The sequence below is a fragment of the Sphaeramia orbicularis genome, chromosome 22 (assembly GCF_902148855.1).
Source record: "Sphaeramia orbicularis chromosome 22, fSphaOr1.1, whole genome shotgun sequence".
NCBI lineage: Eukaryota > Metazoa > Chordata > Actinopteri > Kurtiformes > Apogonidae > Sphaeramia > Sphaeramia orbicularis.
The window spans coordinates 35,231,794-35,258,667 of NC_043978.1; the positions used below are offsets into that span (position 1 = coordinate 35,231,794).

General features: G+C 40.3%; 2 protein-coding genes across 3 annotated transcripts in view; one reads left to right on the forward strand and one right to left on the reverse strand.

The window, feature by feature from the left end:
- The window catches only part of LOC115414004 (dnaJ homolog subfamily C member 17-like), a 38,556-nt gene that overhangs the window by 10,912 nt on the left and 770 nt on the right, over nt 1–26,874 (reverse strand). The window contains exons 2-11 of one of the 2 annotated variants that reach the window (XM_030127177.1): nt 21,262–21,331; nt 19,272–19,330; nt 19,090–19,177; nt 18,834–18,910; nt 18,062–18,167; nt 16,276–16,325; nt 13,912–13,989; nt 12,077–12,157; nt 11,306–11,425; nt 7,890 (exon numbers count right to left, since the gene is read on the reverse strand). In XM_030127177.1, coding sequence (XP_029983037.1) covers nt 7,890; nt 11,306–11,425; nt 12,077–12,157; nt 13,912–13,989; nt 16,276–16,325; nt 18,062–18,167; nt 18,834–18,910; nt 19,090–19,177; nt 19,272–19,330; nt 21,262–21,331 — 730 coding nt within the window. The remainder of the gene's footprint in view (nt 1–7,889; nt 7,891–11,305; nt 11,426–12,076; nt 12,158–13,911; nt 13,990–16,275; nt 16,326–18,061; nt 18,168–18,833; nt 18,911–19,089; nt 19,178–19,271; nt 19,331–21,261; nt 21,332–26,874) is intronic. The other variant, XM_030127176.1, reaches the window with a different exon arrangement.
- LOC115414005 (cdc42 effector protein 3-like) lies at nt 2,631–6,295 on the forward strand. The gene is made up of 3 exons (XM_030127178.1): nt 2,631–3,030; nt 3,154–3,294; nt 4,633–6,295. The coding sequence occupies exon 3, from the start codon at nt 4,750–4,752 to the stop codon at nt 5,338–5,340; it is 591 nt and encodes a 196-aa protein (XP_029983038.1). The 5' UTR covers nt 2,631–3,030; nt 3,154–3,294; nt 4,633–4,749; the 3' UTR covers nt 5,341–6,295.

Genomic DNA, 26,874 nt, shown 5'->3' on the forward strand with positions numbered 1-26,874 from the left:
TTATGAGAGAACGAAATGAAAATGAAATGAAGGTTGCCCATATCCAAACATGAAATATCTGCTACGTCTGTGTGTCTGTGTGTATATCTTCCCATGTAAACATCCTTTTTTGTATCTACTTAATGTGAAGAACAAACAGCAAGTGAAATGCATTCATCTTTACATCTCTAGTCTTCAAAGCTATTATATCCAAACCATGACTTAACAATTAGTGATGATCCCGTGCCAAGAGCGAGAGGAGTACGTTCTCAGCCAACAATGACCACCCACATTCACTGGAAACTCAGTTATGTATATGTATATACATTGTCTTTATCCCAATCCTGAGAAACTAGACGTAAACACAAGCATTCTATACAGACAAAAAGAGAAGCATCCCACAAAATTAGGCACTGCATATTTTAGACTCAAGGATTTTTTTTGGGGGCTGCGATTAGTAGCCCTCAATACACATCAATACAAAAACTCAAAGTATTTTTTAACAGGTGATGTGATTTATTGCTTTTACGTCTCTTTTGTAAACAGTTAAGAATGTGGGATAATGGGTGAATCACAACAGGTTTGTGCCTCGAATCCATTCATCTCTACTGTGATGTCATTGTGTTGATTAAAGACCACTGTGATCACCTGATAGGTCTGCGTTTGAGATTTAATAATGTAACACCTGGACTTTGGCGTCAGATCTCTGTCATGTGGCAATGACGCAACAAGGTGTGTGTGCTTCCCGTCAGTCAGATGGAAAAGACGGTTGAGTTTCAGTTGGAGCACCTTCAGAAAACTCATCATCGAGTCATCGCTTTAGAGACAGTGACAGTGACAATGATGATACATTCAAACTGGGGTAGTTCTGGGCAAATCCTACCATATAATGCACATAGTCCGATCGATGTTGCAGCATGGGAGGGTGTTTGTATGGATTTTCCTCAGCCTTCATGATGCCTGATCGCCGCCAAACTCGCCAAATGAATAGAAACATTACCTGACTATCTACTACGCACAATTTTATGTCCGTATTCAAATGTTGTGAGGTATTCGGGGCGATTTTAGCCTCTCATGCTATCATACAATGGCACCACGGGTACAATGCCACTGTTGCACCACAGGGGGGCGTTTTAGCCTCTCATGATATCTTACAATGGCACCACGGGTACAATGCCACTAGTCTAATAAAATAACACTACAAAGGGTACCTACCAATAATGTGCTTATCTTAAAGAAAGACACAACAGGATAAAGAACTGCAAAAAAAAAAATAATAATAATCTGATCTCTGACAAGTCTCACATCTAACCAACTCATGATTGTACCATGAGTATAATTTTACCACAGCACAGTATGTCCGGTGTTTCTTGTCAATGACCAGTGTTTTTCATATGAAAGAATCAGACACAGTACTTGTTGTAAATCTAGTCTAAATACTGACTGTTTCAGGGTCTCGGCACAGCTGAAGCTGGAGGACACACAACAAAGAACAAGAAGAATATCCTCCGAAGCCTCAGTTTGGGCTCCTTGCGCCAGTCAAAGCAATATCTGGAAACAGTTTTTATCCTGCAACAACAAAAACATGCAGCATCCCAGATTTCAGGCCCAGCATAGCTGCATCAACCACACTTCCCACTATGGTCAGGCCTTAGCAAAGTGGTTCATACAGAAATCCAGCTAAAGCTAAACCCATCTGCCCTGAGGCTACATAGCATGACAACACCACTAACACGATGAGCCCAACCTTGGTCAGACGGCGGGTCCCATGAGGTCATTGCAAAATACCACAGATAACACTCGCTCTTCACACTGATTGTCCGCTAGCATGAAAGCAGATTTGTGGTCGTAGGTGGAAGAAGGAAGGGGGGGATTTCTAAGAAGAGAGATGCAAAAAAAAATGTTCTGTTTCAGTCTTGAGTAAATGTTATGATAATTTCATTTGCGTGAGTAATTGTGTCTAGTCCTGCAGACTGTTCTGGTGCTTGAGTGCAGAGAGAGAGAAGAAGAGAGACCAGGCGGTATGCCTATTGTTTATTGGACACATTTGAAAGGACTGGATGAGCAGTGAAACATTTGATTTGTCTATTTCCTTTACACACTGCATGTTGATATTGAATGAACAAGGAGAGGCATTGATACTCGGGATAAAGGGATACAAATCAATTTCCTCCTTGCTGCTGGAACATTGTGTTCATTTTCAGACTTAGCAAGGATATCTAGTTATTCTAATGTTTCCTCTTGAAGACACATGGACACAAGTTGCTTAGGATTAAAGAAAGTCAACCACTCAAAAATAACTTATGTTGCTTATTCTGTTTTGCAGGAGAAGCTTTCTGTTCCGACACAATTTCCATTAATATATCACTAAAGCATTCTGGAGGAAACGGCAACATGCTGGAGGCGTGAGAAATGCAACAAGTTATTTCTCTTGTGCAACACAGTTTGCTTGTGCATACATGTCTGTGTGTGATAGTGCGCTTTGATTACATAGAGAAGCTATAGGCCTCCAGTCAGGCAGAAGGGCCTGTGGAGTGGATTGGACTCGGGGGGCTTTAAACAAGCCAACAGCAGGCAGGAAATCAGGAAATCAGCAGAGAGGAGGGACAATGACATGGAGATTAGAGATCAGTTAACCCCCTCCTCTGGGTAGCTGACCTGTTTGCTCACTGACTATGACTTCCTTTTAGATACACTCTATGTAATGCACACAGACAGAAACACAACCTGCTATGCATGCAATAATCTATTCAAACTCAACCTCTCTCACCCTACCCCTCTCCCAGACACATCCACACATCGTTCAGCTTCGTTAATGTGTTACACCATGTTTGATCTTTCTCCAGACTCCACCTGATCACCTCACTTCTGTCGTACTCTGACCTCACCTGGTTTTTATTTGTTGTACAGAGGAGACTTTCACCAGGATCGCACCTGGAGGAGCTCTGCAATTCAAATAGGAGTCCACACTGAAAAGGCTTAGTGAAAAAAAAAACCGTCTCAAATGTCAGATGACTGAAAATAGTCACCTTAGCAGCAGTTCATACAAAGGTAAGAGACAATCTTTTTGGAGTTCAGACAGTTTCTTAAACGTTACACTTCAGTGTGAAATTGGACTTTTGTGCTTTGTGTCACTAATGAAGACATGTTTTCTTTTGTTTCTTTGTCTTAAAGTTGCTCACTGAGGTTTTCCCTGTAAAAGCTGAACAAGCCCTATCACGTCAGGGAAGTTTGTCAGGGTGTGCAGGTATTAGGCGCAGTCTGCTTCCCTAACACAGACAAGTGGGCATGTGTAGGATTTACTCATCAAAACAGGTAAGAATCTACAAGAAAATCTGTTTTTCTTTTGGTTGTTTTTTGCCAAATTTGACAAACAGCACCTACATGATAATATTTAAATCAAAATGCTTACACTTGTGGTCAGACAGAGTTTTCATCTGTCACAAATATTCCTAATTTAAAAACTGTTTTTTGGACAATATGTTTTAATAGGCTTCTTTAATTTTTACTTGGCAATGAAGTGTTTTCCTGACATGATACTCCTGGCTGAAATCCTAGGACTCCTCCTTGGCCAAACTGACATGTTTGGAAAGGAATGCTATTGTGTCCATGCTCTCGAATCTCCTGCTGCTACTAAAGTGCCGATAAAACCTTTACAGGCCAACAAAACCTGTTTGCTGTAGTGACTTACACATTTACAGAGTGAGTGTTTCAAGTCACGAAAACAGATCTAATGCGGGCGAAGCTGTTCGCAAGACCGTAAAATCACAGACACTGAGCAGATTATCTAATCAGCGTGCCAGTGTTGATGAACAGAGTTCTGTTTTACTTAATCAAATGATTACAGGTCACGAAATGCAAAGATTTTATATGACGAACCCTCCTGTTCACATTTTGTAGAAGGAAGTGAATAATACATAGTCAAAAGCTATGTGACAAAAGAGCTAACTTGTTTTAAACATAAATCCTGCCTTCAGTGTGGATGCTTTCATTTTATTAACTTCCACATTTGGAGTCACAATACAACACCCCTGAAAAATAAAAGCGACCACACTCAAGTTATTTGTATTTCTCATAAAATCATACATATGTTCCAAATCCAAGCTATTATATTGATTACTGACAGAACTTACAGTAAACCCGTATGTTCTTTCAAAACAAAATGTGCAATGATATGATATATTTGCACGAAGGGTAACAATTCCCACTTGAGAATCTGCACTTCTGTTGCTCCTCTAACTGGAAGTCATGAAAAGGCTAACAGACTTCCTTTGGAGGGTATTCAGCAGACCACACCTGCATTTATGGGAACAAACAGGGATTTGATAAGTAAATATTTAGAAATTAAAGCTTCAAAGCATTGTTGAAACATCCCTCTGCAGCCAAATAACACAGAATTTCACTAAACCAAAATCAAGTAGAGCAGCCTTTAAACAAAAGCTGCCGATTCATATCAACCTAACAGATACTGTCCAATATTTACATCTGCTGCTGAATTTCATGACAAACATATGTAGAGAAATACTCTATATACTGTACATCTGTGCCAAGTCTGAGTGAAAAGAGGAATATCTAACATCTAATTATAACCTGTCTTTTAGGAAATTTGTATTAGCTTTACTTTTTAACACTCTTTTTCTTTTTATTTTGTAGATGGCAGCAAACCACAATTTCACCACATTCTGAGGCTTCACACCAATAACAGGACAGAAAAGGGGCTTTTAAGGATTTATAAAGACTTCCAAGTCCATTTCAACCACATCTGCCACGATGCCACTGAGAACATCCTTGTACAGAAAGCCATCGTCTGGTCGTTGGCCAAGTAGGAACTCTAAGCGCAGAGAGGTGCTGTCAGTCAACATGATCAGCTTGCCACTGGCTGACTTCCGTCACATCACACATATTGGAAATGATGCCCACACAGACAGCTTTGGAGACCTGTCCTTCCTCAAGATGGGCCATAGCCTGCTGCTGCAAAGCTCCCAGAGTGAACAGAACCTCTTCTTGGCTTGTTCCCCACCTCCAAAGCCTCCTCGTCTGAACCTGGATGACGCCGACGGTTCAGAGAGCCCTGAGTGGGCCTCCCAGAAGAGGAAGAAATGCAGCTCTTTGCCACTGCTTGACAGTGATGAAGGAGATGTAGAGATGGAAAAGGAGGAAGGCTACCAAAAGGGAAATAATGTTCCCTCACACAGCTCTGGACGGGACAGCCTCAGTTTAGACAGGGAGAGTGACGCCACAGAAACCTGCGATAAAACTGTTGGACAAAAGGAAGAGGACAGTGGATTTTCCTTTAGCCTTGACTTGGGCCCTTCCATCTTGGATGATGTTCTACAAGTGATGGACAAGCTCCACAATTAGACAGGATAGTGGCTAAGCAATATAGACAGAGTACGGGATATGACGAACTCAAATACTGCTGAACTGATTTTGTGGACAAACCAATATCCTACAGTAAAACTTTTTTCCAGTGCATCTACTAAACGGTACCACTGTACTAAGCTGTAACCTGTAAAAACACAACAAGCACCTATGATAGAAGGTAAATCTCTATTCTGTCTGCTCTGTTCTAAAAAGAGTAGAATGTCGTGGCTATTTTCACTATTAATGTGTACACTGTGACTTTGTGAAATAGATAATCACAACACACCACCAGGATGAGCAGCTTAAGCTTTTATGGAAAACAAAATTTGTGTCCGTAAGAACAGACTATGATCACTTTGTTGTCCACTTGTTTAAAGTAAACAATGATCTGTTTGTAAGGCTATCAAAAAGGCGCAATTAAGTTAATGTTCTCCTTAGATTTACCTTTTCAGAGGTTGAGCTACTACTTTTAAGTTAATAATTGAGCTTTGTCGAATTCCAAGTTGGGCATTTTCACCTTCTTTTACTTTTCTGCTTTGCTATTGTAATCCCCCAAGCCACACGATACAGCACTGAAGACGGCTGTTACAACTTAAGAGTGCTGTGTTTAAGAAAAGAAAAGCTGCGGCTTGAATCCAAGGTCCTCAAGCTGTGATGTCTTGGCTCTTGGCGTGCTTGCCAATCTATTGTGTGCAGAGGGCAATTTTTCCTCTGCACGCATCCCAGAGGCCCTACTCAAAGGTAGACCAAGGTACCCCCCATCTCTCATTCCCAACAATACAGTGAAAACAAACACTTAGTTCTGCTTCCAATAAAAGCCATGCCTGTAGTGGCAGTTTGGGCTGCAGACCAAGCCAGGCCACAAGTCCAAGACCTCAGAACATGAAAAAAAAAAATGCCAGAGCAGGCTGTTTTCTTAGCTGCGAATCAGAGTCCAATGTTCTGGTGAGTTGCGCACGAGAAGGAAAGTGGTAAAGAGTAATGTGATACTTCCACATATGCAGGGGGTGTCGAGGGAGGAGGACCAGAGACATCCATTACTGCAGCAAAAGTCCTGATGGGGATTTAAACATTACCTTCTGACTAAACAGACCCCTGACACGTGAAAAACACATGCTAACATCTCACACCATAAAAATATGGAGTAAATATACCTGTACGTACGCATTATCAACTTGTGATTTGTACATTCTGCAAGAACCCAGAGAATGTCGTGTATATTCCTCTATTCTGGAGAGACCAGAGTTTCATTCTGTGTTGCCAGGAAAGGTTGTGGGGCAAACCAAGTACCAGTTAAATTCCTAAGTGGCCCATGGGTCACCCTGCAAAAAACATGAACCACAAGTGTCCCGCTCCTGGCAATAGATTTAGAGTTCTATATATGGCAAAACAGAAACAGCAGTGTTTGCGGGTATGTCTGTACCGTATGTCTATTTCAGTATCTGACATTCTGAACTGCATATCAATGCCCCTGTTTCTCATGTATTTTATGAAAAATAACACATTGTGAAAAATATTTACATTGAAAATGTACTGTTTTATATTTTGGGGAAGTAAAAAAATATCCTGAAAATGCCAACATTGGTGGTTTTGTGGACAGAACTGCTCGTCAACATGTTACAGACCTCATACAAAACTGTTTATGCACCGTGATGGACAGACATTTATTTGGCTTTTTAACAATCAGACACCACTGTGGAAGCAATACGCCTTTTTCTGACACTTGTACCTAACAGTTTCCAGATAAATTATACCCTTGGACTATTCAACACAACAAGCAGCACAATATTATTTCAAGGCAGAGAAACACATAAGCCTAAATTAGACAGGCATGTCAAGCAGAGTTTCAAATCCTATGTTATAGTAAACTGGACTTTGAAGCCAGTGCTGGGTCGGTAGGTGAGCCCTGGTTTGAGGCACACCTGTCTCACAAAAGAAAGACTGTTTAATGGCTAACCAGGGTGTGTAGGCAATTCATTATCCTTTTTCATACAAGCTATTTTTATAAGGAGAAAGAGCCATTGAGCCTTACAGACTTTACATTGGACAGTGTTTTCCTGTCTGTTGCAATGGCCTTCATTAAAGAATTATTTGTTCACAGGAAAAAAATAAAGTGCAGACACTATGCAAACACATTTTTTAAATTAAACTCTTGCACAATGACAGAAAATATTAAATAAATTTAAAAATAATAATAATAATGAAAATCCCTGCCAGGTTTAGAAAAAAACACATCTCTAATTATTATAACCTTCAAAAATTAACATTCTGTTTTTTCTGGAAAAAGCCTTCCTGCAAACATGTGTCCTTGGCTATACAGTCTGGTGTCGACACAAGAGCCTTCAGTGTGAAGAATCACATAAACTTATGCCCATTGAGAGTTCGGCCACATGACTGATGTGAGACGAAAGAGTCTATAATTGAGGACAAATTATCTTGTCTGAAATGCACAAACTGGCCGAGCTGCGAAGTATCCCGATCACATCTGGTACCGCTTCTCCCTCTCTAAAAATCTAAACTTGCTGTCATAGAGAATACCAAGAAACCCTGTCATCTCAGTAAAGTAGTACTTACAAGTTATTTATTTTGTCAGGTACTAACTTAAAAGCTAAAAATATTGTTTTGGCAAATAAGAGATGTCCTTCTTGTGTAATTGTAATTACATCTTTCAGCCCAACCTGATGCCTCTAAAATATGCAGTATTGCTTCGCATGCAACACACAAAAACAGACTTTGTGAAAATGATACTGTTTCGCTGTCTGTATCATGTCAGAATACATTAGCAAGAAAAAGACAGCTGGGCCAATCAAACGCACAATAGCTCTCCCATCTCTATTTGGGTGTAAGCATAGTTTTGACCATACCACAATCACACCAGGCAATTCCTCCCATGTCTGATGGGATCAAATCAGAGTATTTCAGGCTATCCTCAAACAGTTTATTTTCTGTAAACTGAGTGCTCTTTTGTTCCTTCACATTATAGTTGCACAGTATTTTACTCTCAACTCCAAATGAGATGGTGAAACATAACTGAGAGTTGCACATGATAATAGTACCCCATACTACCAATATTTGTTCTGATCATCAGAAATAGTTTGCTGGTTTCCTTATTAGACATATGCAGCTCCTTTCAGAGAAAGGTCAGGCCAGGGTTTGAATATGCCAACTGCATGATCACATACAGTGCATCTCTTCCAGACTGAGGGGGCTATTTTAGGTGAGAGTGCACTTTTCAAGCAAGAGCAAACCGGCAGGCTGGAAAAACAATCCCAGAATAGCTGCATCTGGTTTTTGTCGTGACAAGCCTGCAATGATTCTCCGCTTTTAGATGGAAGAAGCAGGCGTTGAAAGCCCAGATTTAAATCCTTTACATTAGATTCACTTTTCGCTAAACTACGCAATAAACCATAAATCATGGCATCATGATTAATGATGGCATGATATCTCCAAAGCGCCAAACACTACGTCAGGCAGCAGCAAGGCAGATGGTTAGATAATGGTTCTGTATCCCTGACTGTCTGGGACGTGAGATATGAATCATTAGTCAAGCTCTGCGGAATCCATTTAGTTGGCCTGATATATGAAATCCTATTTTGATGCAGTCACTATTTCAAGCTCAGGAAACCAAACGTACACACAGTATCTGTATTGTATATTGTTTCTCTAACCACAGTTAATATAAAACATCTATTTTACTACACTATACAGCTATATTTCATATGTGCATCAGGTACATTTGGACAGCTTTGTATATTCTTCCAGTTCTGTATATTATTTCTTTGATAAACCTGCCAGTTTCATAATCCAATTCAACTTTTGTGAACAGCCTGCACAACAGCAAAACAATGTTTATAGCCAATGTCTTATCAAGACAACACACACGAATTATAAAGTATAGTGTGTAGTGTATACTTTAAGCCAAGTGTATACTTTAAGCCAAAACAAACAGAGAAGTCAGTTATGATGTCTTTGTTACATTTAGGAGGTCGGTAGATCACTGCACACGGCAACGTGTGAGAGTGGCCCATAATCTCCCACAGTGACAATTTATTATGACAAGGGAGTAAAGACGCAACAAAAACACTGAAGATTCAATAAAATCCCATCCCAAAGGAGGGGTCTTAATTCATTTAGGAGCACAGGTATTTTCCACAGTGGAAATAACATGGATGTCTCCTGTTTTGACATTTTCAACATCTATGATATGAAGAATCGATGCAATTATAAATCATCACCGGTACTTTCTGGAAAAGCAGAACAAAAAATAGCCAATGTTCAACAGGTTTCTTCATTGTCTCCCTGTGTGAGCAGTGAAATTTTGACACAACTCGATATAGTAAGTAATGTTCAAGGTTTCTGGTCTCAAGGGGGGTCTTCAAGGTGAATTTGTAGCCCCTCTCTCTCTCCAATAGGTGCCTCACATTGGCCCCAGACTCATTTATTAAGCCCAGCAGAGTTGAAACTGAAGTTGAAGCTGAAGTCATATGTGTGTGTATCTCTATGCTCCCTGCAGTGAGACTCTGACTTGCACAGCACTGTGTTTGGATTGATGAGGTTAAAGAAGCAATTCCTCGCCCAAGCTGTTCTTATGTGACTGCAGCTGCCTGTGTTGGAAGGAGTGATGGTGGAGTAGAAGACAGGAAAGGGATCTGATTTTTTCAGTCCAAGGACCTCCAAGACTCTGTTTTTTCACTTTCTCTTTCTATCTTTTCTAAAATGCCCCCAAAGGCCACCAACTCCTAGCCAGATGTGGGTCAACATTACTAATAGTCCCACTGATTTACCTATTATGTCATGTGGGCCCACTTTAGCAAGAAGTATGCTTGCTAAGGGCTAATGCGAAAATTACCCAGCCATAGTAATGTTTTCTTTTTCAGGTGCATTACAAAAAAAAAAAAGATAAAGCAATCAGCGTTGGATAAGGCAAACCAGGTTAACATAATAACATTTAAACAGATTAGTGTGACAAGTCCCAGTGTGGAGTCCCACATGCTGGTCCTGACAAGAGGGTCTGAGACATCGCGCTAAGTTGAGGGGTAAAACTCAGTTCAGCAGAAGCTCTAGAGATACAGATAAGTCTATGGAGAGTCTTTCAATCTGTAATCACACAAAAGTTTCATTATGGGGGAAAAGCAACAGCACAAGGGGAGTACATTGGACATGGACAAAAAACAAACACTACTTTGTACTAATATAATGACAAGAAATTAGAGCCCTCTGTATTCTCAGTGGATAAAGCTGAAATGAGATTATCCTTGGACAGGATGTGAGTTAATGTGCCTATGGTATATGCAGGTGTGCTGGCAACCAAAGACAAAATATTAGCTGTGTAAAATCCATTTAAAAAGCTGGGATTGTAGCACAGATCACTGTGATTTCTAAACCACAAAACACAATGCGTTTTCTTCAGAGATAGATTTTCCCAGTATTCTTTTTAGATTTGTGCAAGACTTTGTTGGTGCAGGGACTAAAAAAAAGGCACTTTTAAACTACAAAACGCAAACCATAATCTGAAGAGCTTTTACATTTACATGGAGCTACACTTGACAGTACTGTAGACATTTTGTCAGTCCTATGTGCTATTCTACTGCAGCAAATAATGTTCCTCTTGGGCTGCAAAGTATTCCCAGGGTCTACCAGGTCAGGCCAGTTAATGAGCTCCCAACCTGCGGCTTTGGGCCAGTGCCGGGCCAGTGCCTCATCGTTCCAAAGAAAATAAACTGCTGCCCATTTAACCAAACACATTGTTCTCGGCCAGACGAGCAGAGTGCAAGCATTGGGGTAATATTCGCACCACTGATACAAAAATAAAACCTCAGAAGGTTTACATACCTCACTTTGCGGACGGTGTTTAGGAAGTAGTATTTGTGTTGGATTTAGTGTCCAGTGGAAGATTTTGTAACATAGAGCTGTAATGCTTTATAAGAGAGGCAGGAAATTATAACAGTGGCTGTACTGGTACCTGTGTAGACATGAAGTGACCAGGCTGTGATGATGGAAGAACAACCTCTGGCTGTCCTTCAAGCCACGAAATCTTCAAGGGATTTCCACTTAGGCCACTTTCATTCTTAAATGCCAACTCCTAAAACACAGAATTAAGACGTGAGTGGATATTTTGTGTTACATGTGGATACAAAAAAGAACTGTCCTGCCTCTGTATGAAAACGTAATGTTTATCTATCATATATTTGGGAATTTGGGCTGGGGTACAATATCTGTATGAGTGACACATGTAGAAATGGACAAAGGTAGATTATAAGTGGTCCCAACACTTGAGGAAGTCTGGGTCCTGAAAATGGACAGGCAGAGACAATAGAACCTGACGCATAAATCCCTGCAGACTTGCAGACATGTTCTCTTGATAAAACCATGCACCACGTAGACAAACCACAAACAAAAGCAGTACATGATCCCGACAAAGGGCCCGAGGATTCAGACAGTGAGGAACAATGAGGCACATCCTTCCCGTCCACTGGTTCCCATCAGCAGAGACATCTCTTCTCTACAGGATGACTAAAACAGTCCCAGTTCAAGTCTGAGAGATGGTCTTGGGGCTAGAAAGTCTATGACAGGTGTCACTCTTAGTAATAATCAAATTCAGCAGGTGACCAGAGACTTGAGGCAAGTCTGTGGTAAACAAATGCGGTTCTATGCAAATGTCTTCTTTGGAAAAGATTTTCATTATTCAAGAAATAAAATAAAGACAATGACTTGGGAAGAGTTAGGCACTTACAGCTGCTCTCACAGTTGCATATTCAACCACAGCACTTCCTCTCTTCTTACTCGATACAATCACATTTAGAACGTCGCCGTACTAGAGGTAAAAATACATGTAAAAGAGGAGACACACATAACATTCAAATTAGTATTTCCTTTCACGGCACAACCAATAACCGTAAAAACACAAAGCACATGCAGACTGAAAATTACAAAACTCTGGTCAACTCCTGGAATAAATGTTAGGGCTGAATATGTGTTTGATTATTAAACCTAATCTCTGGTGACAGGTTTCATATGTTGGTTCTGGTCCAGTAATACTGAAAAGAACATTCGAGTAACATTGTGTACAAAAGTGAAATCTTTGTGATATCTTAAAAGAGACACAAGGTAATAATGGATAATAATGGCATCATTTTAGCACTCTTCATGTTGTGTAAACATCTGATAAACAATATTTTGGCAGAGAAAGTGAAATTAGCTACAGATCCCATTGAGCTCGCTGCTATTATGACAATGGAGGGAGGAAAGTTTAGCCAAAAAACAGGGAGCAGCCATTTGCTGACCTCAATCTTTGACAGATGGAAAGAGATGAAGGAAACCTAGAGATAGGACATATGGGTAGATGAAAACCTCATTCCCTATTTAAAACACTCATTAACAAAACTTGTGATGCTCCTCCAGGTTTATGTCACCTGTAAACAACGGTTTTGGTCAATAACCTCGGCCAAAGTGCACAGGAGCAAAGAGGAGCGCAGACTCAGGCTCCAAGAATCTGATTCTGTGAAAATGTAGCTTTCTGGGAACGGGAAAGTCCTGGAATGCTGAAGCTTACTAAGGACACCGTGGAGCTGGCCAACAGTGACAAAGGAGACTCTCTAAAGGCCTCCATTTCATAAAATATAAATATCTTAACATGCTTTTTTTCCCCCCTTAAACGAAGATGTATTATTTTAACTGTCCAAAGTACACAAGTTCATGCACGTACACATACACAAGTACACACATACCACATTTGCTTTCCCACACAGCGGTGGCTATTTGTACTTGCCCAAACCATTAACTGTCATTCACTGTAGCTTGCCATCTCAAACAACATTAGCCTCAAAAAGCCCTAAGAATTTAAAAGCACACTGTTTATTTTTTTTCACAGCCTTGACCCTGACACAGCCCTCTCGACTACTGATTATGTGCGTGCAGAGGAGAAATTCATACGCCTTTTTCTGAGCAGCTTGACGTCAGTGACACTTGCCCTATACTCACTGCAGGCCAATGTATGCTCCACCAAAAGCCCTTATAACGGATCACAGAATAAGGTGGTACTGGGTTGCATGAGAAGAGCACATTTCCTAATGCCTCCCTTGGCACTATTTAATCACCTGGTAAGAGGGGCACAAACAATGGCGTGCATGGCTTTAAAAGGGCACTACAACATTGCCCTCAGCACTTTCACTGCAACAAAACTTAATGGGCCTTGTTTAAGGGGAAGAATAAAACGATCTACAGCGCTGATGTCATGCAAGCATCAAATATGGTTGGACTGTGCAGACTGGTTTGTTAACATCTAGCTGGTTCGAACAGGATAGTAATAGAGGATTATAACAGTGTATTGTGATAAAACACATTTTGTATAAACTCAGAAACCACATTTAGATTACTTTCCAGTAAAACTACAGAAATGTAGCTGCTTTTCATAGTTTAGAATTTTCTAATTCAAGCAGACACTTACAGAAGATGCTCTACTGTAATTGTGCTGCATAGAAATGTCATGCAATAAATATATGTGCTTCTTAACTAATAACAAATGACTTTTATAGCATTGGTGCTATATGTAGTTGTCAAGATATCCACCTTTTGGAGAAGTCTGAGAAGAATGTCTTGAGAGTAGCCCCCATTTGTCTCATCATCTTTTTTATACTTCCACTTCAACTGGAAAGAGAAAGAAGACAAAACCCATATTAAAATGTAATATTCATTCATTGAATCATTTTCTGAACTGTTTTATCCTCGAGAGGGCCGGGGGAGGGGGTGCTGGAGCTTAACCCAGCTACCTATGGACAAAGGCGGGGTGCACCCTGGACGTGTCTCCAGCTCATTGCAGGTCTGACATACAGAGACAAACAACCAATCACTCTTACATTCACACCTATGGGCAATTCAGATTATCCAATTAACCTATTAGTGCATGTCTTTGGATGGTGGGAGGAAGCTGAAGTACCTGAAGAGAACCCATGCAAACATGAGGAGAACATTCAAACTCCACACAAAAAGGTTTAATGTATTATTTATATTATCCATACTTCTAGAGTTATAGCATACCATGATAACTAATCATAAATGTGTAATTAATTAAAATCGACTGACAAGGAGACAAGATATGATGCACAGCCTTGGCACTGACGACCCACAGATTACTGTAACCATCAAAACTGACCAAACTAAGAATGCTGGGCAGCTACAAAGAGTGAAAATAAATCCAGAGTCCTGGACTGGAGAGTACACAGTGACTCACCTGCTTAACTACAGCTTCATAGAATAAAGAACAATACCAGACACTGTAATGACCAGATAATAGAAAGCAGGTTGATGCCCAAGGTGTTCTGTCATGAGAAAGAAAGGCAGTCCTCTTCTGTGTGCGGCTGCTTCTCTCTTTGAAGCGTGGTTAACTTGTTTGCTTGTGCAACAATGTGTCTGTGTTTTCAGCTCGGTATTGGTACTTCCTCTGTTTGAATGCCTTTTGGGAAATTACTGTGCAACTATTTAAATCATGGCAGTAAGACAGCTCCAATCGAGTTTTCAAAAAAGGCTACGAGATAATTTATCACTCTCTTCAGCGCTTGGAACTTGATCACTAAACCCCAATATGAGTTCTCATTCTCCTCCACAGAGGCATTGTGCAACTCCACATATCCGTGTACAAAGCATAAGGGGTCTAGCCAATATGACACCAGCTGTGTGAAAGTAGGATTATAAATGATGAGCATTGTGTGTTGACTCACCTCCGGCATTCTGGGAACGTCTACACAGCCTCTTTTACAGCGGAAATCTCCATCCAAGAGCTATCTATTCTACATACCGATAACCCTCTCACCCATTAACCTTGGAGTAAGATGATTAAAGTATTTGCATGATATGATGCCTTTGGTTTCCAGCAGGATTGCATCGGTTGTGAAATTCTGGGCTGATGTTGTTATTTCTCCCCCTTTTGTGCCAGAGAAACAAATATGCAAAAAAGTAATCTAACTGAGCTAGTTTAAATGCTTTACACCTGTCAACACATTATTCAGCCATTGCTGGCATTTTATATGTTGATGCTGGGCTCAAGTATGAAATCATGCCCATATAACATCTTAATTTCAGGCCACAGCATTAACACCTGTTATTTTTATGAAGTGTCAGATAAACTATTAATGTACCCTAGCCAAATGGCTGCACATTTGTTATCTACTCATTCCATCCACACTATAACTAGGTAGAAAATGATACACAACAGGCTCTTGTTAATTTAGATAAATGTAAAACCTCAAGGTCTGCTTTAAGGATTATTCAATTCAGATTCATTGCTCATACGGCACAAAAACTAGTGACTAATTTTGATAAACATAGTGCAAGATACCTGAAACCTAAAATGGCTTAAACCTTCTGAAATTCAACATTCTGTGTGACAGATCTCAATATCAAGATTGCAATAATGTTCCCATGGTTGGTGATGTGGTCAGTCTTACAACCGCTGTTTGTTTTTCTAATTGAAGACAAACATCAGGGAATACACTGCTGCACTAGATGGCTATCAAATTTTAAAACCAGATTAATGTCTAAACACATTAGCTAACATCCCCCAGTGTCTGTTAATATGCACAAGCTAGGCAGTTTCCAGAAGGAAATATAATAAGCCCCATTTTGGCATGGTTACAGGTCTCCTGACGACAACAGGCCTACTCTGGAGGAATGGGCGTCAGACCAGTGTGTGCTCAGTGGTGAGACAGCGTATGTGGTCTCCAAATAACAAATTACAAATGCCTAAGGTTCTATCAAAATCCCCTCAGAGGGTCTGCACTTTCACTTAGATGAAGCGGTACCTCCTGGGGGATGTTCTGCCTCCAACCCCCCCCCCCCCTCCTTTTCCTCTCTTCTCTCCCAGATTTCCAAAAAAAATTGCCTCATCCTGACCTCTTTCCCCAGTCCCATCCACAACCTAAAAACCTAAAGTCTTACCTTCAACTTGGGGGTCAGATTGCTCTTGGAACATCCCTGTCCTCGTGGGTCTAAGAGAAAACACAAGGGAAAGAGAGGTGAGACAACACAAAACCAAAAAGACAAGGCCGCAATTGTTGTTGAAGGAAAAAAATATGGGATATAATATTAGAATTGAGGGACCGAGCAGATGGACAGCCAACCTAAAATTGCTGTCACATGGTAAATGTATGCCTCCTGCTGTAGTCTGATGATCAACTAAGTGCTTCCTGAGATGGAGCAGACAGACAGCTTGTGCAGGGGAGGACCATGGGGGCCTGCGTGCAAAGGGAAGGGACTCAAAAGACATGCTGACCATGCATGGATGATTATCCAGCCACAAAAAGGGTCTAGTCTTGGGCCAAGACCCAGCACTTCCCTTTAAGACCCACACTTCTATAGTTTTATTTTACAAGGCCCTTGATTCCCCCGTGTCTCCAGAATGGAGACATCAAGGATTTAATGCAAACATATTATGAAGAGGTTTACGTTTGATGGACAGCTGTGTGTGTGAGTTGTACTTGGCATTTCTGTTACTTTGCCAAGTTGTCTCACTGCCATGAACCTAAAATAGACTCTTCAAAGTTTTCAAAGTAATGCAGAGTTTCAAATATACATTCTGATATTGTTGTTGTTTTTTTATGTGAATAATATTTGGTGAACCACAGGCTTTCTAGTGACCGCTGTGGTTGGACTGATACTACAATGACTGGGACATGGGGTTTCACTCAGTTGAGGCCATCAAAAAGTAAAAATACTTCTTGGGATCAAACTGGATTTAATCAAATAGGACTGAACTACAGTGAACTCGTTTGATGAACCAGAGTTGTTATAGATCAGAAATTTTAAATAGTTTTGATATTTATTTTGTCTTTCAATTTGGTTTTTGGCTTCGGATTAGTTTCAGTTAGCTTTAAAAGTGTACAAATGTCATTTTAGGGAATTGACTAGCTTTAGTTTAGTTGTTATTTAGTATAAATGTTTGTTTTTCTGGTATTATAAGCAAATCCATGAAAGCTCAAAAAAGGCAGGATGAGGGAATGCATGGCATCAGTTTTGACTGACAAAGTCATTGTTTATTACAGGTTCCATACTATGCAAAGCCATTTTTTTTTTTTTTATACTGTGAACAATTAAAGTTGTTCAGCCCAAGACAAACTTAAGTAATTTGCTCCAGGAGTAGTCTGACATAACCAGACATATCTCCACTCTTCAGTAGCACTGTGTCAGAGCTGTAGATAGCTGTGGGACCCTCCACTATCATTCTGAATAGAGATAAAAGTAATCTGGATTGTTTAGCTCTTGGGCCGTGCAGCGTGTAGGACGTTGTAATATATACAAAATAGTGTTAGGAGGGAAGTGGTTTTGACTAAATCTTGACAAAAACATATAGAACATTTCTCAAAACGTAACATTTTCAGGGTGCAGTTGGAGCTCAGAGGTTATTGTTCTTCCACGTAACACACAGACAGTGGAAAGAGGGAGAATGATAAAATCCTTCCACCGCTGCCACAGCATGACGGAAATATTCACCCTTATTCTGGCAGAATACTTCCAGCAAGATTACTAATATTGTCTAAAGTGGGTTTTACCTGCTATGTCACATAGTTTGTGTTGTATTGTTCATTGTAGTTTTGGATTTTGTTTTGGAGTCATTTTAACTACGTTAACTGAAACAAGAATAAAAACATAATTGTTTGCTGCTAGTTTTAGACTGAACGACTGGACTAAATCCAGGAGGAAGACGTACTCCTCTGAACATCCTCACCTGTTTGCTGCTGCTGCTGCGCTTCTCTTTCTCTTTGGATCTGCTCTCTAATGAGTCTCTGTTCCTCCTCAAGCTGTCTGGATCCCTCCTCTCTCAAACGGGCAATCTGGTGAGAAACAGGGAAACAAAATAATGTGCTGTTTTTACATGACAACAAACCGTGCATCAAATAGTTTAAGTGAAGCACTAATTATATGATTAACTTTTATATCGCACTCTCATTCTGAGAAACAGTCCCCATGAGAGTGTGCAGACCACCCCACAGCATTAGCTACACAGCACCTAAGGGTTAGACAGAAAATGGGAATAGTGCCACCTACTGGTCACCACCTTCCCCAACAACCTGACTATGTATTGACATGCATTCAGTATACACAAGAGTTTATGCATGACTCACTTTGAAAGCACATACACACACATTTTTATTTATCATTGGCTTTCTGAACTAAGTGCATCAAGTCATGCGATATAACCTAATAGGTCTACAGATAATTATGATGTGGCAGTGAAAAAACAGCCTCACTGAGATACAGCTTTTGTTCCAGGCCCAAGTCTTTGGAAGATTTCACCTCAATCAGAAGGGAGTATTTGACGAAAAGCAGAATAAAAGCACCTGGGCGTGCTTCATAGTTTCCTGGATGCACTAAACTTAGTTACTCCCAGAGCAGGGCTGAGACCTGAAATGTACTCATTTTATACTCTTTCAATATCTTGTCCAGGACACTCTGTTGTGTGATTTAATCTCTCTCATGATTTCTATAACTTCCTTTACCTCTTCCTCAAGTGTTCTGCTGATTTGCACCTCTTCCTGAGTCTGGGCCTCAGCTTGCCGCTCTCTGGCCTCCAAATCTGTCAAAGTAAAATGCACGCGCAAGTAAAAAAAAAACAAAAAAAAACACACACACACACAAAATCTGTCAAAGTAAAATGCATGCGCAAGTAAAAAAAAAAAACACACACACACACAAAACTCTGCAACATATATGTATTTTCATTGTGCAGGTCTTTTTATACCTTGAGGGACTTACCAAGTTTAATTTTCTTCCTCTTATCATCAAGTTTCCTGGTTCTTTCTTCTGCTTGCTTTTTGGCAGCACAAATTTTATCATACGCAGCCTGACAAGAGCATTAGACACCAAGGTGAAAAATGTTGTGTAACAATATCCTTACAATAAAGTTTCATGAGCATCACTGGCAGTGATTTTCTTACTCTGGCAGCAGCATCGGTCAGCACCTCAAGAGCCTGGGACAGCTGGTGGAAGAGCTCCACTATGAGAGAGAAGAGGCAAAAAAAAAAAAAAAAACAGGACATTGAAATAAATTGGATTTAAGATGTGGAATAAGAGCTTTGACAAACAAAAATATTTAAGAAACCTTTAATTCAATGAGTTCAGCAGCCGATGAAGATGAAATAATACCAAAGAAAGGCAGTGATGCTCTGTTATAGATTATTTTTATTGTTGACTAATCTGTGCATTTGATCATTTCATTTATTAACCATTAGGTTTATAAAATGTAAATGAAACATTATCAATCAGTGTTTTGTTTGGTCCACATCTTAATCATTAAGTTTGCTATCATGGGGTAATGAAAAACCAAAAATATTCAACTTGAAGAATCAGAGACTTTTCTCCCTTAAAGAATTAATTTAACCAATTAATTGTTTATCAAAATAGTTGCTGATTATTTTAAAAGTTGGATACCAATCAATCCAGTCAATCAGCTGAGTTGATGTTAAACGAAAAATAGCAGTGAAATATTGTGAATTCAAGTGGTAGAAAAAAAAAAACATTAAATTTTTTTTTACAAATTATGCACTGCCTTAATTGAAGGAAATGTTGTTATGTTGATAACATGATACCCATAGTGGGCATATGTCAAAAGAGACATTAGGTTCTCAGTATAACACACCTCATCACTACAAACAGACAGGGTTGAGACAACATACGACGTTTCTTCTTTTTGACAGTGCTGTTAGTCGCATGAAATCTATTTCTTCCAGTGGCAAAGCTCGGCACTCCTTCAAAAACCCCTAGGCCTCTCAATCTATCTTCCATTAGAGCAACTCGAGGACTCACTGCCGCAATCACCACTACCACGCATCTCCCAGCTGTCATTTAACACACACATGCACACATATTTGCAGCAAGGCCACAATCCCACTCTCCATCATACAGCCGCCACACTGTTGCACTGTACTAGCCAGGCTTAATCATTCACTTATGGGAGGCCTAACAGACCGATACTGTTACTCCCTATGGGGACTGGCAGTGCACACTAACAGGAGGCTCTGGAGATCACACTGCCAGCAGAGGCGCTCAGGTTACCTACACGCATATAATCGGCTAGAATGAAATCCAACTGGGGCAGACCCTCCATGCCCAGTGGGCAGCTCAGAGTGTCACAACATGGGGGGTTGGGGAAAATGAGGGATAGTGGGGGGTGTCTTCAGTAAGGTCTCGTGACCTCCAAGTCACCTCTTACTTGCACACAACCTTCCCCTGAGGGACTGCGAGTCCCGAGACTTTCTCCGCTCTCGTGCGATAGAGACCAAGTCTGTCCATGTGCGAGTTCAAGTGTTGAGGCCCTCCAAACCACTTCTTTTCCATTTCTGGGAAACCGACCCCCTGCTTTTGTATTATCCCTCTCAACCCCCCAACCCCACCAATTGCCGAGTTTTTTTTCCTGAAATAATCAGGAATTGTCCGAACCATCCAGCAACCACATAAACCTCACTTGAAAACATGCCTCATCATGACCAGCCTTTTGTTGAAGGTGCCTTTTTTCCTCATCCTCCAAAAAAAGCTACATTTAGATTTCCAATTCTAATTGTTGACATGCTGGTTGGCGACAGGCCGCAGAAGGATTCACAATGCCAACAAGGGACACAGTGTGGAAACACTGCTGGTGATGGTGGTGTTTGGCTGGTCCTATCTGAACAAAAAGCCAGCAGGAAAGACAGGGGCTGGTTCGACTTCCTACGGAGTGCTGCGGCCGAGCTGTCTGGCAGGGTTTACTTTGCTGAAAGCCCTCCTCTCTGAAGAAGTATTAGATTTTGGTTCTGGAGCTTGATGACTGCTTGATCAGATGATTAACCATAATTCTTCAGATAACAATAAAGAAACTAGTGGTCTGTAGCTTAGTTGGAGACTAAGTGAAAATGAGGAAAAAAACAGAGGGGCCTTAATGGGCTGACTCACCTGCTTTTGGGTTGTCTGGGTTCTTGTCTGGATGGCATGTCAAGGCTTTCTGTCGGTACGCTTTCTTGATCTAGTGGCAAAAGAGAAGAACCCCTAAAGTTATGTTGAGTGGAAAACGTTGATTAGAACACAAGAAGAACCAATCATCCACTTAAGCACAGATTTTGGCCATGTGAAAGTAGAATTCAGACTTTCAGTACTAATTATCTTTATCCTGTCGTCCTTTGCCCAGAAAACTGAAATCTGAATTAAAAAATGATGGTCCCATTGAAATAATGGCACAAATAAAGTCTGACATGACAGTACAGGGGTGACATATGGTTGGAATTTACATAAAAATCAGGATTGTATTGTTTGGATCAAATCAACACCTAAGTTGATCCTCTGCTTCGTGTCCATTTGACATGTTGTTAAAGGAATTTAACCACTACGGCTCAGAGTGTGCCGTGAATTAGCCTCACAAGAATTCCAAACTATTCTGAGGCCTGTTGCCAATGTGCAAGATAAATGTAGCCTGGGTTGAAGCCTAGTATTAGTTAATCTTCAACTTTTAAAAATTGTACAATAACACACAGAGAGTCCTATTGTCTCTAACACATTTGAGAAGTCTGCTATTAATATCTTAGGCTGACGGCCAAAACTTTGCGGTGTTTGAGAGAACTTAACTGAAAAAAAACAGACAATACTTGGAAGTATTGTAAGTGTCATATAAGGTTTTAGTTACAGTGGACTTTAACTTGGGGTCACTGCTTGAAATGTTAGCTATTCATTGGTACTTCTAGGGACCAGTTAATAACAAGGTGGTTTTCATTAGATCTCTGCTCCACTGGAGAAAGAATGGAAGCAGAAGAATTTGCCACGGAGACCAGAGGGGGCTGTAGAGCGCAGCATCGCACAAAAACCTCAAAAACACACGCTCATGTGCCTTGCATGCTAAGGCTTTGGCTCATAAATCACCATACATGCAAGCTCAGACACACACAGATATACACTTTCTCACCAGTCCTAATCAGCCATGCCAACCTTCTCCACATGTTCACATAACCCCCCTGAGCGCAAATCAATCTCCTGCCTGTACACTACAGGCCAAGGAAACTGGGAGCTCCTTTCTCATGTCTGGGAAACGTTTGCATTGGACATCTTGTCCTCTGGCATGTGCAAGTGTTTCCCTGCGCATTCTTTTGCACAATTTTATCTCTTGTATTCCTGCCAAAACTTACAGAGTTGACGTTACTGGGGGGGGGGGGCAAAACTGTAAGGCAACTGAGCAGAACAGTATAATCCATCAGTGTCGAAACCTTTTTAACAGCAACTCCAATGAGACTCCATGACAGTCAACTTCGGCACATTGGGCTGGATGCCCACTCAAAGTTGATAAACTCTATCACCACACAGATTTTAAGCCTTCAAATCAAAGCTCTACAGATTACAACAACTCTGACAGTTGTTTCTTCTATCTCTTGGTCAGCTTCATTTTTTTTCCCTCATAGTTCCAATAGTAAATGAGCATGTGGTTCATTGAAAGGGCTTCGACAGACTAGACATCATTAAGGGATATTTAGTCTTGCTGCTTGGCACGCAGAGCCGTCTTAGAGATCGAGACTGACACGCAGGGCTGTGGACCGGCGCCAAACACATATGCTTACTGCTGGTTTAAACCCTACCTCCCCATTTTAGCCTCCTTCTGAATCCTTCTCCCTTTTTCTTTACCGTGCTTCCTATAACAGCTTTCTCAACATGTTTTTTTGCTACAGTACAAAGTTCATGTCTCTGTCATGTTTATTCATTTTTGTTTTAGAGTTGAATAGAACACTATTCATTTCCAAACTCATGCTACAGAACTTATATTTTCACTACTTTTGCACACTGATTTACGACACTTTGCTGCAATATTATCATAAAATATGAACAGACCTCCAAGATTTATAATCTACAAGTTGTGAGCACCTGCACACAATTCTGCATTAAACAGTGTTAATGTTACATGATCTTTGAAGTGTAATGTAAAAGCAGATTGAATTGAATAGTCTGGTCTGCATTATTTACAGTGAACAATAATGTAATTTTGGTAAACAGGCAACTTGATGATTGTAATAAACCAGTACGCAAATATATTGTAATAGATTTTCTAATGCATTAAAATATTTTGCAGTCACAGTAAATGTGGTTTAAAAAAAACTGATAGTATGAACCTGGAAGTGCTCTTGCTGTGTCCTCAGTTCACATAAACTATACTTCCCATGTTCTTCATCACCTGTAGCCATTTGACAACATAAACATGTCTTAACATCTGCTGTACAGTAAATGTAACAGATGTTTGACATTGTCAGGACAAATGTCTGGCCAGCTTTGCTGTTTGACAAGTACACCCTGTCATCGTGGGTGCTGTTGTGGTCAAGAGCAGCCATCCTGAATGTCACTGTCTCACTGGAATTGCTCTAAGATTCAGTTAACACCTTCCTGCCTCTCACTAATGCTTTTTTCTTTCACCCACTATTTCGACTCCCTGTAGCATCCTTCACTATGTCTTGTCTCTGTCCTCCTCTCCAGTGCCGTTTTGTTAAATAATACATGATTACTCCCATCTTTGCTGCAACACGCAAGCTTTAATTGAAGCTGGAAGCTCCTGAGTCTGCTTGATCCTACAAACTGTAAACTAAAGGAGAGCAACTTTTCAGAAGTTTTGTGGATAAGAGCTCTTACATAAAGTAGCATAGAGTGTTCCTGGAAGACACACAGCTTCATTCAATTTCAATTATCTTTGTGCATCTTATCATGACCTTTCTGGTCTTCAACTCTATTCTGCAGGTCACATACAAGTCAAATGTAATGGCAAAAACATCAGATTCTTCCCACACTTCAGTTTGCTATAGCAGACCCACAGTAGCCTAATGATTAGTGCCTAGTGAAAAATCTGAGCCTCTGTTCTACCATGATCCCTGCTTGCCACAGTCTTAACTGCATGCCCACATCTTGTCCTCATTACACCAGCCTTTGGTGCCAATTATAGCTGACAAACTGGTCCTGGTACAGCCACAGCACAGCCCCAGTCTTTGCAGCTGATTAGCTGCCTGATCGGTCACAGGGCTGTCCTCCTTTAATTACAACACTCTGGCATTTACAGGACATTATCAGCCACAGGAAAATAACAACAGGCACACAGGTGATGGACAAGAGAGTATGAACAGGACAAAATTATGTGAGTGTGTGAAGGGACAAACTGAAAATAAATCAAAAAGGGAGCTATAGTGAAACATTTTTGAGGTTTCTACCAAATATTCACTTTCCTTTACATCTGGAGTTTAACACAATATTTAATTTATACTGGCCTATTGTGATGCATTTTACATAACAATTACGGCTGTCACAATAATTACATTTTAGGTGATGATTTATTGCCACAGCAGCTACAATTACCAATAACATTTTCTGTACTATAGGCCTACTGCAAGTCTGACTGTAAGTCTATGTCTGACAATAGCTAATTTACACATAGCGTACACAATAATGAAGAACAAGAACAGGAAAGCAGAAATAAAAATTGTATTTTTCTGCTTTGTAATCAGAAAATGCACAGAACAGATATACAAACACTATTACTGAATTACAAAAAGAAGTAATTGATTCTGAAAATTCTGCGAAAATAGTGACAAAATATTTGTTTTATCCAGCTGTTTTTATAAAGGCCAATGAAGATGATTATCACAGTTATGAAAAGTAAGTTCAGTTGACTCTGATCAACGTGACATGGTGATAAACATGTTTGACAGTACATTGTGGATAAATAATCATTGTGTTAATAAATTATAACTGTTAAAAGGGTACAGGTCCCATCTCAAAATACACAGTACTTCACAGCGCCTCTACTGTTATGAAGAACAATATGTTATACTATGTCAAAAAGGTATGTTATGTTATGTTATGTTATGTTATGTTATGTTATGTTATGTTATGTTATGTTATGTTATGTTATGTTATGTTATGTCATTAATGTTAATTTTTTTCCACAAAAGTGACAGTGCACTTCAGCAGATGTTGGAAATGTCCCCCACTGGTGTAAAGAAAAGCCTGAACACACTTTATCATAATGTCCGAGACCTTCTGCAGTTGATTCAGCGAGAATGAATAGTCTGTTAATCTACCTTCAGTTTATGAACAGCGTGTGGTTTGTTATCATAGACCTTTCTTTCCAGTGCAACAAATGGAAAACATTCAAAGGACTCAGGATACAAGAACAAACAGGCCAGATTCAATGTGAGATGATGCAATTGACACAGATACTCTCAAAGAAGCGGAGTGATGAGGGAGCTCTGTACACCATTGCATCATCCTACTGGAACCAGTAGTAGACACTCATGCATAGTACTGTTTGTGATACAGTGAATAAATTGTTGTTCACTATTACAGCAGTTGTTTGCTATGGTATGGTGATATATGAAGGATGAACTTTAACTTTGCTTTCTTAAAACACTTGACTTTTTTTCCCACTATTGAATGGCTGTTAAAGCTTGACATACCTAAAGAAAGAATTTTGTTTCTGCAAGGATAATGGCCGCAGGTAGGCACCTTGTTGAGTAGACAAGGCCAGCACAGCAACAAAAGATTGTTCATCTGCACCAACAATCTGCCTGCCTTGACCAAGACACGTCAATCGAAAGCAGCACTTCAAAAAGCAGTGAGCCGATGCAACATTACAGTGTCATGAGATCACCTGTCCTTGGACACTTTGATTGTTAATGGATTTTCCTGGCATGTGTATTACTGCATAGACAACAACACATCAGGTACACTCCAATTTAAGAAGCTGAACATACCACACACAAAGGAAGCTGTGGTAGGTAAAACAGTTATTATCCAAACCCTGCTGATATGCATGGGCACAACTAAATGGGGGCTAGCCTTCAGCAATTCAGACAAAACCCCAGTCATCCATACTCATTAAATCTTAGGCTCTGACATGCCAGTTTCCGCACCATTTATCATACAGCCAAACTCTAAGGAAAGACAGTGATAACAGCAAAAGAGAGATGCTAAATAGAACCAGGAGGAAATGCACAATGCAAATCCTTTACGTCAATGCAATGTTTTACAAGCTGTGGCTAAGCCCACATAAACAGGCTCTGGGAAGAGCTTCCTCTCCTCCTTGTGACAAACAACTTGCCTTACAGTGGTGGCGAAGCAGAGGACCAAACCACTTGGCAAAGTAGACCAGCTGATGACATCTGTCTTCTAACAGTTGATTCGTTTTTAAATGAAATTTAAAATGACTCAGTGCTCATACTGCATACTACAAACCTTTACTATCTCTCTCAACCACCAACAGACCCCACAGAACCAGCATTTTGCATTTTCAAGACTCATTTCTACCCAAGCCACAACCACTAACTTCCTCCAGCATAATCCTCAGAGGAAGACAAGACTTTGAAATCCAATTTGAAAATTAACTTCCTCCCTCAATTTGGCAGTGATTTTGATTTTTCTTAGGGCCTGTGGATTCTAGATGCTGGAAACTGTGGGAAGAGGTGCTTATGGGAAAAAAAGGCAAGGCATTTGAAGGCAGTGAATCACTCAGAGCTAAGAAAATGATATGAAGAAGAAAACTTCAGCAAGAGC